We start from the raw sequence: 12539 nt of genomic DNA on the forward strand, positions 1-12539 counted from the left end.
GAGTGCTATTCTACACCAAAGTGTAATACTGAACAAAATTTAGTATTGTTCAGTACCCGTGTTTCAGTATTATTCAGTATTTTGTGGTCCTGGATGTACGACTGGATGATAACGTTCTCAGTTTTGACCTCGTAGAGTGGTTTGAGAGGATGATTTTGTCATTTTCTTTATTATTTATTTTCGATGAATCTTTGAAAAATGGTAATAAATTACAGAAAAATCATAAAATGAAAAATTCAATTTTGTTAGACTCCTGATAAGTAGATCTACACAGTGAATATATAGTATGGTATACTTTAGTACAAAGTTTTTGTTGTAGCTTTAAATCTATGTTTTTCTATAATTAATTCGAATAATTCATATATGTAGATCCTATGGTCCAATTGTGGTAAAATTTTTATGGTGGGATCATTATTGTATGCTTGAACTATGTTAAATGTTTCGTATCCATTGGATCATGTATGACTTAGTTATAGTATTTAGCTTTATTCTTGTTAAATCTATGCTTTATCACGGCCCTATTAAAAATACCTTTGTCTTGAGTTCATTTTGTTTTTTTTTCTTTCTTCATTTTCAAGTTGGAGCACTTAAATATCATATTTTGATCGCCTCCATCACCATCCATCACCATGACCATCATCCAGCTCCATCACTTGGTGTGTACCAACCTATCTTTATATTTCACTCATCACAAAGGTTAGTACACATAGGTTTCATTAATCATACAAAATCAAACTAGGGCTTTTAGATGGAGAGCTGGCTTGCCTTTCTGGCAAGAGGTTTAAGAAATGCACATCATGGGTGTGGAAGTATTTCACCAAGAAAAAGGAATATGTAGAGGTGGAAGAAAAGCAGATTGAGCAACTGTGGGGATACTACAATTTCTCTAGGTGTAATCAGAGGTACAGAGCTAAGGGTGTTTGTGGGACGACTGCATTCAAGAACCATTTGAGGTCAAAACATAGTACAGTGGAGGGACAACAACTTCAAGTTGGTAAGAACCCTAGTTCTGAAATTACTCATGTTCAGCCTTTCAAATATGACCAAGAAGCTAGCTTGAAGAAATTAAATTGAATTTGGCAATAACCATGCATGAATACCCTTTTAATATAGTTGAGCATGAGTATCTTGTTGATTTCAGAAAATCTCTCCGTCCTAGCTTTCCGATAAAATCCCGCGTCACTGTTAGGAAAGAAATAATGGACAAATATCTTAAAGAAAAGGAAACTTTGTATGCACACTTGAAAACTTTGAAGTGCCATTTTAGTGCAACAATGGATATGTGGACCTCATGCCAAAATAAAGGAAACTTTGTATGCAGTGACAAGAGCTTATAAAGTGTGCCACCGAAGTTGGGTTGGATACAAAGAGGGGTATTCAAATAGATGTTTCAACAAGGTGGGGTTCTACGTATCTAATGCTGAGAGATGCCTTATACTACAAGGATGCATTTATTAGGCTCAAATCTTCAAATCACTGTAGGTATGTCAAGATTTCTCCATCTTCTGCTAAATGGACCAATGCATTGACAATTTATGGTTGCTTGAAGAAATTTTATGATCTCACTGAAATTCTCTTAGGCACTTTATATCCTACTGTAACTTATTTTATAAAGGTTTCTGTGATATAAAGCTCTTACTTGATCCTAGGTATAAGAAAAGGCTAATAGAGTACTACATGAAAAAATTCCATGGTGAATATTATCAAGCTAAACTTGATGAGTTTGTTAGTGTGATAAAGAAACTATACATCTGATATATTAATGTTCTCTCTTGTTAGTGCTGTTGTTGCATCATCAAAGAAAACTAGTAAAGGGGCTGCACCTAGACCTAGAACTAGCAACGCATCTGATATATTAATGAGAAATGTAGACCATGACCTAGAAGAATTCTTATATGATGCAAGTGAACATGGTATGGTTGAGTCAAATGAGTTCAATAGGTATATTGGAGAACCACTACTGAAAAATGTTGATGAGTTTGACATCTTAGCATGGTGGAAAAACAAGAGAGAACATTTTCCTATCCTTTTTCACAAATTGTTCGGGATGTAATGGCAATACAAGTATCAACAGTAGCATGTGAGTCTGCTTTTAGTGCCGCTGGCCGTGCTGTTGATCCATATCGTAGTCATCTAGATCCAGAGATGGTACAGACAATAATTTGCACAAAGAATTGGTTGCTACAGCAAGTAAAGGTGCTCATTTTACATGTTTTTTTAGTTAGACACTTGTGATCGCAGTAGACTAACACATTGATTTTTTCCTTTCTATTTTTTGTTCAGATTCTAAAATGCTTGGATCAATTGTAAATGATCTTGAGGTTGACGGTTTGACTAATGTTGTGGCTAAACTGAAACTTGAGGTATGTTTATTGAATGCTTGCTATGGAATACACCGTTGGTACATCTAATTTTAAATAACTTTACATACCTATAGGAAAATAGCAAGGAGGGGGAGGAGGACAACGAGGAGGACCTTGAGGAAGTAGAAGACATGGAAAGTGATCCAGATATTATGGATGATGCTGATGAATTGTAGATGTTAATGATGTGATAATTGCTTGTAATTGTTCTGGACTTGTATTTGCGTGTTGACGATTGTGTATTTATGATGATATTTAAGAGTTAAGACTCAGGGTCATGCACTTGTTAATTATTATATGCACTTGAACTAGATCATGCAGTCGTTTAAAGGTATGCACTATGGGATAGTTTTCTGTATTAATTTTTGTATACCGACCGTGTTCGACATAATTCCGCTTGAATTAGTTCGTTTTCTAAATTCCGTAAGTTTGTGTTCACGTTCGTGTTCGATTTTACCATTTTCACTTTCGTTTTTGCATTCAAATGTAGAAGTCATAGGCGGACCTAGGGCCCGGCGACCCTGGGCTCCTGCCCGGGCTCATCTTCTATGGGCCCTTAAGGTCCAATACTACTCCCAGGCTATTACGATCAATTAGAAGGGGTAGGAGTACGGGACCAAGCGCAAACACACCGTAAATGCGTGATGGAAGCAAGGCGACGCTCGGTGGCGAGACTGCTGGCCGCAGCGGCGCTCTCAAATCCCTAGAACCAGCTGCGCTTGGAGATTGAATCACCAGCCATGGCAACAGGTTCGCGACATTCTCGATTCGCAAGTATACTCAGGCCTTTATCACTACCAGTGTCATTCCTGCCTTCGTCGGTTCATCCTCACTCCCTCAGATCCCTTTTGCCTTTGGCAGGGAAAGCAGTGAAGCGCTGCGGCGACCGGCGACCTACCGCAAGGTGCAAGCTATGCCGGAGGCCGGAGCACCACGACTGCACATCTCCACGGTCTGCTGTTAGCTGACGACAAGCAACTAGAGATGCATCTCTCAGCGAGTTTTAAATTGGTCTTCTCAGTTAGTAGCAATGGCAGACCGTCAGAGGAAACTTAGCCAAGCAGGTAATTTCAGAATAATTTGATAGCTAGTGATTTGGTTCATTCGTTTCATTTAGCGTTTAATTGATGTTATAATTCTGAAATTTGATTCAGGGATGAGGCGTTTTTTGGTTGATACGAGGAATCAAGGCACTGGAATTGATGAATCCGAAAGAAACTCAAACTTGGAAGAGCCACGTGATGGTGTGCCAAATCCAGATCAGCAACAACCAAGTATCGGCAATGTAACTAGTGAGTTTGATCCTAATGAAATTCTCTGTGATCCATGATGTGAACATGTGTTGCAACATGACTTTGTTTAAGAGTAATGAGGTTGTCAACTTGTCATATTTTACTTGTACCATATGTTTCTATGCGCTTGCTATTTAGAGTTTTAGACTCTTTGTCGTCCAGGCTCGTCAAATTTCCTGGGTCCGCCACTGGTAGGAGTAGAAAACAATTTAAGAGTTTTCGACCGTGTTCGACTTTTTTCATCTTTAACTGCATCAGTTGTTGAAGCATTCATGGGAGCGAATCTATATGACTCGGACTAGGATTTTAGAAGGGCGGATCTATATAGGACTCAGACTAGGCTATATTGTAACCTAGCTCAACCTATATATCTTTCCCTAATATATAATTGTCAAAATTTTAGTCTGTAAAATTTCTGCCCGCCCTATCCACCGTATATGTTTCTGCCTTTGTCCGTCAATTGCTGATTAAGAGTAGGCAAGAGAATAGAAAGAAATACAAAGTTCTAGATGCAAAGATACAATAAAGAAAGAAAAAGTCGGAGGAACTTAATCGTTTTAAAAATAAATTAGAGTTTCTGATGCAAAATGTCCAAATTCAAGTGAGCTTCTTTTTCTTTGACTTGGGCCAAATCCTTGCAGTTAGTCTAGCTTCGTTGAGCTAGACCAAGCCCATGCAAATATTTTTCTTTTCTTTCATTTTTCTCTTTTTTATAAAAAATAGAGATTTTACAAAATTCACTAAAAATCATTAAAAAAATAGAAAAATTCTAAACCAGTTTTGTTAGATCCTTGCAGTTAGTCTAGCTTCGTTTGACTAGACCAAGCCCATGCAAACATTTTTATTTTTCTCTTTTTTATAAAAAAATTAGAAAAAAACTAAACCAGTTTTGTTAGATTTATAAAAATATATGATCTATCCATAGATGTTATGAATCTTGTTAAATTGCGCTTTAACTATAGGTGTATTAAATCATCCTTGCATATATTGTCTTGGATCCATCACTTGTTATCTTAGATACAAGCTGGCTGATACTCCCTCGATTTCAAATTGTAATTCATTTTCGATTTGTCCTAATAAGTCGTACTTACTCACTTCCATTAAGCTTTATACAAAAATATATTTGCATCGATCTATCGAGTAGTAAATGCACTATCAAACTCGATCAAACCTAGAGAAATTTAGTTTAAGACAAAACTAAAATGACATGTGTGATTTGGAACGGATGGTTGGCAGAGGATGAGCATGCAGCGAGTGCAGCCCCACTGCCGCGCGCTCTCTGTTTATATAATTAGTTTGTGGCTGCATGCATGCGTGCCTAATTAAGCTAGCTTTGGCTATATGCATGTGTGTGTGTGGTGCAAATTAAAGAGATGCTTACCATGGAGAGATGGATGGGATGTTGAGATCCCGTCCGCGCGCCCTGTATCGTATGCGTTGTGGTCGTGCGCGTGCCTCTGCTAGCTAAGCTAAGCTTGTGTGACTTGCACCGTACCCTAGCTAGGAGCGACGTCGACGAAGGGCATGGCGGCGGCGACGGGGATGCAGCTGGCGCTGCTGCTGTGCTTGGTTGTGCTGGTGGCGTCCCCGCGGGTGGCGCTGGGCAACTGCCGCGACGACTGCATGGCCGCCTGCAACGGCTGGCACGTCATGTGCCAGCTCTCCTGTGGCAGCGCATGCTACGGAGAAGTCGGTGAGTTTATTTATTATTAGTAAATCGATGCATGTGTGCATTCATTTTCTTAAGCTTCTTCATCCATGCATGCAATGCAATTCAATTATACATACATACATTCAGGGATCACAACCTTAAGTACGCCGGATGAATCATCAGCCAGAGCAGAAGCGCCTGCATCTGCTGCACCAGCACCACAACAAGCACAAGAACAAGAAGAGGGAGGCGGCGTGTCCGGGCTCAAGCCATCACCGGCCCGTGGATGAACGCCAGCCAGCCAGCCAGCCAGGCACAGCAACTCACTTAAATTAATTACTTGTTCCGTGCGGTCGGTTGGCCCATACTCATGATTAATTTAATTATATAATACTCTGAGAAATGAAACAAAAATTATATATCAAGAATACGTGATGATCGATAGTGACTAACTCACTCCATTCATTCATCCATGCATGCCTCATATTTCTTCCCTTCTAGTCTACATACATACAGATACAGCGCTCATTTGAGCCCAATCAGCTCAACGATCATTCACGTACAACGAAACCTACTCTAGCACTAGCATAGCAAGTTATATATAAGGTGGTTACGACCACCATCAAAAAGTGTACCCATCTTACGACTCCGTCTAACCAAGGAATGAAACAGAGGCTATATATATATATATATATATATATATATATATATATATATATATATATATATATATATATGTGTGTGTGTGTGTGTGTGTGTGTATTTTAGCAGGACTAGGACTATTCCATCAGCTCTATACCTACTTCCAGAGCTTTACACATCTGTCATGACTGGCAGAGGCAATCATTCCAGTGAACGGGGAGTGTGCCAGTGCAGCTATCAGCCCTTCGTGCGCCTGGATTGGGATTCTCTGGTTATCTGATAAGCTCCACAGCTCCAGCGTCTGCATACAAACAATCAACCAATCAATCATCTTGTCTTGTGCCAAATCAGTGCCATCTGCAATATCCCTACATGTTGTTACTGCATTTCATTTCATTTACCTGATAACCGCCAACAATCAACACTTTCGGGCATCTAGGATGGAATGTGCATGACTGATATTGGTTTCCATTGGATCTTAACTCATGCATGCACACGCCCGACGATACTGACCACACTTTCACAGTGTCCTGACTTACAGATGCCAGATATTCACCATTTTCATCCCAGCACACACAGTTTACCTCACTATTGTGACCCTAAATCAAACAAACAAACAGTTTACAGCTTTCACATTCCAAATTCCACATAACGTTAAGCATATCGAGTACCTTTGGCGGACAGGGTAAGCTGGCTTGCTTTTCAACATCAAAAATGTTCACCATGCTTCCAGCTGCCACAGCGAGGAGCTGCCCACTTCGAGGTTGAAACCTGACTCTTCCAGTGCCACCCTGCTTCACCTGTACCACAAAGTCAATCAGTATATCCTATAACTCTACTACAGCAAGGATGAACAGTTGTGAAGATGGGAAGCAGACACATCAAGTACCAACCCGCAAAACATGAGTAGATGTAGTCTGACCAACTGTCCAGAAGATAATTTCTCCGTTGTCATCGTAAGAGCAAAGAACCTCTGTCAATCTTGGGTGAAAATCTACTGATGTTACATGCGACCTATGCCCATGAAAAGTTTGTAAAGCGCCACTTTCCTGCAAAAGGAGGAATAGCCATGAACCTAGGATATCACTTCAGTATTGCTCAGGCTATCTGATGTTGCGCCAACAATGCTGTCAAGCACAACATAAATCGATAAATAAGAACTAAACAGTGAATCAAGGTCTTTTTACCACCACACAAATAGAAACAAAATTCAGACAATGCGGCTACTAGCTGTCTATTAAAAATAAAGCAGCGTCCTTCACTCCTAGTCTACATGCAAGTAAGCGGTCAGGTGTGCGTAGTCTTGTGAAAAGGACCAGGAAATGGCATAGCACGATGAACTTAAGTGCATGGGCCACTGTTTTCATGCTACTTGTTTCTTCGACCTAAACTGCTGCTAGGTGGCCTAGAGGAGCTGGCTCTGCATCTCCTTTGGTTCTTTTTTCTCATACTTAATGACATGGCATGCAGTTCTCCTGCGTCGTTCGAGGAAAAGATATCTTTGAAGTGATAGTGTCTAGCAAATCTAAATCAACAAATATCTCATATCCTGCTGTGGGTTTTTTAGGAAAATTGTAGAAAGAGGATTCAGAGACAAAGCAAGAGGGGTTTGAAGATATGAGGCAACTAAAAATAATCAAAGGGAGCTCCTGAGTTCAAACTACTAAGTCGTCACAGTGACTGGCCTATTTGGATGGTGTCTACAGTTTGCCACATAACAGGTTAGGTACACCATACACCAAAGTTTCCTAGGTTAGTGTTTTGTTCTCCGCTATGTTGTTTGCCACACTTTTTCAGCTCTATGCCCAACTGTCATGGGATCACATCTTAGCCAAACCATGCCTAAGGTGTGGCAAGCAAATTGTTAGCCAAGCATTAGGCAAAATTTGGCAAAAAAGTCTGGCACTAAGTGGGCACCATCCCGAAACACTAACCACTACTTTGTAGTGTGGTAGGTAAGGTTTAATTTTTTGTTTATTGACATGGTTTCAAATAACAACTAAATAGAGTAGTCATTGTAACCAGTCTTTGAAGGAAAAGTGAGAAAGTGTGTGTGTGTGTGTGTGTGTGTGAGAGAGAGAGAGAGAGAGTAGAAAAAATCACATCAGCAGCATTCCAAAGTCGAACAGTTCCATCAGAAGATGATGTAGCCAACTGAGTTGAATTTGTTCTGAATCTTATGTCTGTGATAAAGTTTGTATGGTCTTCTATTTTGGTATCCATCTTAAAATTATCCATATTCCAGAGGAAGACCTACAAAATCACCAAAACTTCCACACATAAAGAGCTGAGAAAATAATTTCATAAATTACAGACTTATTTCTCCAACTGAGATGGAGAGAGAAAAAATGCAGCCTTCCACAAATGAGGTTAATTATTATTTTTTTTTTGCACAACTTACAAAATAAATAGACGAAAAATGTTTATAGGAAATATGACATGTAAACAATTTTGTTACTGGCCGTGGAAAGACAATTGTGCATATAGTTAGCAGGCTGACCTTGATGAAACCAAATGCTAGGTTGAAATGCACTTTATAATTTAAAAATGAAGTGTTCACACCTGAAACTAACCATCACCTTTCTGCATGATAAACTACCAGATATATCCCAAGTTAGAACATTTTACCTTCTTCTCGTGGCCGGCACTAGCTAGTAACTTTCCATCTGAAGAGAAGTGACAGCAAACAACCTTGTTGTTACTTGTACGGTTGTTACCAATTTCACTCAAAGAGAGACCTATACAAAAATGAAATTAACCTTTAGCTATTATTATGCCTGCAATTACTCTCTCAATGAAGTGAGGTCATCTGACTCACTGAAAGTGGCCAGGGTGGTAAACTGTAAGCTACTGTACCCTTCACAGTGGAAAATTGCTAAAGTACCCTGCATAACCATTTTGATTTTCAGAGCACATTAATTCTAAGGTTAAAATGCTTACCCTTTAAGGACTCTGTATTGTGCTCTGAAGACCCTTTTTCAAGTGCTGCAAACATGTCTCTTCCGTCTCCATCATCATTCGACAAAAATGAGTCGACATTTTCATCAAAATCAACAAAACTATCCAAAGCATCCTGTCAGTAACAGAACTCACTTAAGCACAAACAGAGCTCAGGGACTCAACACAGACACAAGAGCATAGACAGAACGATACCATCTGGTTTGAGGATGAGGCAACTCCACCAGTTGCATCCATGCCACAAATCATTGAACTCTTCTGTAAAATATTAACATTGCTAGCCACTGGTACTCCACCACCAGGGGTATGAGTGGATGGTGTTGATGGAGGAGAAGGCCCAACAGTATTTCCCGTGCCAGTACTATTAGCTGCTCCAGAAGAAGTTGGCTTCCGCTTTCTAGTGTTCTGGATGTCAAGAAATTAGACAAACTCATTCAGCATTAGCAACAAGGAGCTACAGAAAACCATGAGGTTCTTTGTCACCTGCTGATGCGGCTGTTGCAATTCCATAGGCCTGTGGCCTGAGGACTGCTGCATCTGGGCCATCTTCAACTAAAACATTGCAAATACTTTGTAGAGTCAATGGCAGCACTAATACAGTACTGAGGGGGAGAAGGAGAGAACAGTGAAAGGGGTGGATGTCTCAGGTGAAACAAAATTAACAGAAGTGATGGCAAAATCAAACACCAGAAATTATGTTTGGACTTGGTTTACCAAGTAAACTGATTACACACTGACCTTCATCAAATAATCCGGATCATCTGATCGAACATTCGGTGAAGCAGATGGTGCTGGAGAACCCATTCTGGTAAGGTCATTCTGTGTTTGTGCCTGAGCAACTAACTGTTGTTGTGGCGATAAAAGTTGGAACTGGTTCGAAGATGGCACCAATTGTTTCTGCCCACCTAAATTGGACCGGAGTTGGTCGATACCTGGGACCTTTAGCAAACAACAAAAAAAATGTAAGCATCCAAAGCAGAGGTATGCAAACATAGAAAGGATTATGAACTCACCGTTAGAGGCCAGCCTTTAAGTGGCACACTCCCAACAACACCTTGATTTAGTCCTGGCAATGAATTGCAAGAAAATTAGTATCAACAGGTCAAAAGTATCTCCAACTCAGAGACACTGGCTAATTAATGTTACAGGCATACGGGTCTCCTGACTTGAGGAATCCATACCTACTGTGGTACTGCATACTTTAATTGAATCTAAAACTTTGATTTCAAGTGAAAAGGATGCATTATACAGAACAGCAGTGCCATGTTTTGAGCCAGCCTGCCATTTGTAAATGTGGACATGATTAACTAATTTCAGTGATTCTTCTGGCACTGAACTCATGTATTTATATGCTACTAGTTGAAGGTTTCAAGTAAATTATATCGATACCGTCCTAGCCTGCAGATTTTCCATAAGAGAATAGTAGTATTAGGAAGGTTCATTTTTGTCTCACAATAAATCAGCGAACAGTACTTTCAGCCATGGCTTTTCAGACCAGCGAAGTCTGGTCTTCATGTACTGATAAGGTTGCACTAGGTTGTTCTTGACAACAACCAAACGAAGACATCCGTACCTCTCACAGCCACATGAAAAAAAAAGATGTGTCATGAAAAGGGCGCGTTGGAGAACACATCCATGCCCATGCCACTTATGTTGCGGCCTATACAAATACAACTTTACTCACGAGCAGAGAGGGGTTTCTGCACATTTTTTACTAGCATGGATCACCTGCTAGGAACTAGGAGGGAGGAAGGAATTTACAATCGGTTTTCTTGGGCAAGAAGTAGAAACAGCAGCAGCAGGAATTAAGTGTTCAGGAGAAATTAGCAAGTTACGAACCAGCAGCAAGTAATGCAGGTTTTGGGTGCATCATCCCTGCTGCATACAAGGAAGAAGGGTCCGCAGGCATCGTTCTTTGTGGCATAGCAACATCGGGCTTGATGTCCTTGAAGATTGATCGAGAGAGTATTAAGGAGTATTGTATTTAATAACAAGTTTGTAATGAGTGAGATAATAATTAATAAGATAGGGTAGAAGGGATATGTTACAAGTTGCTGGTTTCTTGGATGATGAAGCTGCTGCTGCTGTTGCATAGGCATAGGCCTGAAAGGAGAAACGGATGTCAGAACAGGATCATGATAATAAATAGAGTTGAGGATGGATGAGGTGCACAACTCAACTTACCCAGTGTGGCTAGGTGGTGGTGACTTTAGAAGGGCAATCCTGTTTGCGTCTAGTAGATGCTGTGAGGCGTCGGAGTCGATAGGGTTGGGGTTCCTGATTCGGTCTTGCATCATTTTGGAAGCGAGGACAGCGGAGACATCAGAGCTGAGGGCATTGATAGAGGCGGAAGGAGGAGCATCTCTTGTAGTTTGGAGATGGGGGTTGTGCTGGTGCAGCAACTGGAGCCTCATCTGGTGCTCTCTGGACTTGTTGTTGTTGATCTAATAAAATTGAATCGAATCGATGGATTGATTGTTAATAAAGTCAGAGAATCATCATACTCATACATATGTGGTGGCACCGCATGGGTAAGAGTAGCAGTGCACATACATCGTGAAGGGGGTGAGGAGGAGGGGCCCCGGCCCCAGCGGGCTGTTGTTGCTTGGCGGTGTGATCGATGAAGGCGGCGGTGGCGGCGGCGGCAGCAGCAGCAGAAGCGTTGGATGTGGAGGAGGCTTTGGCGGTGGATGAATGGAAGATGTCCCAGAAGATGGACCACCACTCGAAGAGGAAGCCGCCGGGGGCGTCGATGGCGACGGGGTCGGTGGCGACCTTGCCCTCGGCGATGAAGGCCTTGGCGGTGGCCTGCAGGTTGCGCTTCACCAGGTAGTCATAGATGTAGACGTCGAGCCTGCAGTCAGAAGGAACAGGATTGTTTGTCAGTTTATTGGGAGGGAGAGGAAGGAACAGGATGGGATTGGGATGGGGATCAGGATCAGATCATCATCAAATCGAAATCGAAAGAGCAGGAGGAAGGAAGGAACTCACATCTTATCGGCCTCCCAGTTGGTCCGCGCCATGGATTGATTGATCTCTGCTATCGATCCGCGAATCCAGCAAACCACGCCCTCCCTTGCAGCCCACAGGCGAGGGGAGGGGAGCTACTAGCTAGCTAGCACTGGGGTGGGGTGGGGTGGGGTGTCGAAGAGGGGACGAAGGGGCAGACGACACACGACAGCCGCTCCGTTCCGATTCCGATTCCGATTCCAACGCGAGCCAGAGAGAGAGAGAGAGAGAGAGAGAGTGGAAGGGAGGGAAAGGATGGACGGGGAAGATTGCAGCAGCGGCGGCGGTACGCAGGCACGGCACAGCAGCGACGAACTGGTTGGCTGGCTGCTTGTGTCTGCCTGAGCCTGGCTGCCTCTGCCTCTGACGGAGGGACGGGAACGGCAAGACCGGAAGGAAGACGAACAGGCAAGACCAAAACGAAGACGACGACGCAGGCAGGCACCTCTCTGACGACGAAGAGTCCATGGCACCCTTTGGCATGGCACGGCACGTCACGCACTGCCAGTGCCAGATGTGGGTGTGGCCAACAAAATCTAACACACCCAAGGCAACGCAACGGCAAAAGAGACGCGACCGGGGCCCGACATGTCCCCAAGAGCAAAATGCAGTACCCTCAACCTC

General features: G+C 42.1%; 2 protein-coding genes across 2 annotated transcripts; one reads left to right on the plus strand and one right to left on the minus strand.

Moving 5' to 3' along the window:
* On the plus strand, positions 5066-5762 carry LOC8061369. The gene is made up of 2 exons (XM_002463415.2): positions 5066-5348; positions 5454-5762. Exons 1-2 carry the CDS (start codon positions 5180-5182, stop codon positions 5594-5596), a joined length of 312 nt encoding a protein of 103 aa, XP_002463460.1. The 5' UTR covers positions 5066-5179; the 3' UTR covers positions 5597-5762.
* Positions 5749-12402, minus strand: LOC110431639 (transcriptional corepressor LEUNIG_HOMOLOG-like). The gene is made up of 16 exons (XM_021450848.1): positions 11898-12402; positions 11460-11760; positions 11091-11350; positions 10955-11009; positions 10746-10851; positions 9920-9972; positions 9645-9845; positions 9390-9458; positions 9102-9311; positions 8889-9021; positions 8577-8686; positions 8052-8201; positions 6842-6997; positions 6620-6748; positions 6350-6547; positions 5749-6249 (listed from the first exon to the last, which is right to left on the minus strand). Exons 1-16 carry the CDS (start codon positions 11927-11929, stop codon positions 6106-6108), a joined length of 2307 nt encoding a protein of 768 aa, XP_021306523.1. The 5' UTR covers positions 11930-12402; the 3' UTR covers positions 5749-6105.

Source organism: Sorghum bicolor, chromosome 1 (assembly GCF_000003195.3).
Source record: "Sorghum bicolor cultivar BTx623 chromosome 1, Sorghum_bicolor_NCBIv3, whole genome shotgun sequence".
In the NCBI taxonomy this organism is placed as follows: Eukaryota; Viridiplantae; Streptophyta; class Magnoliopsida; order Poales; family Poaceae; genus Sorghum; species Sorghum bicolor.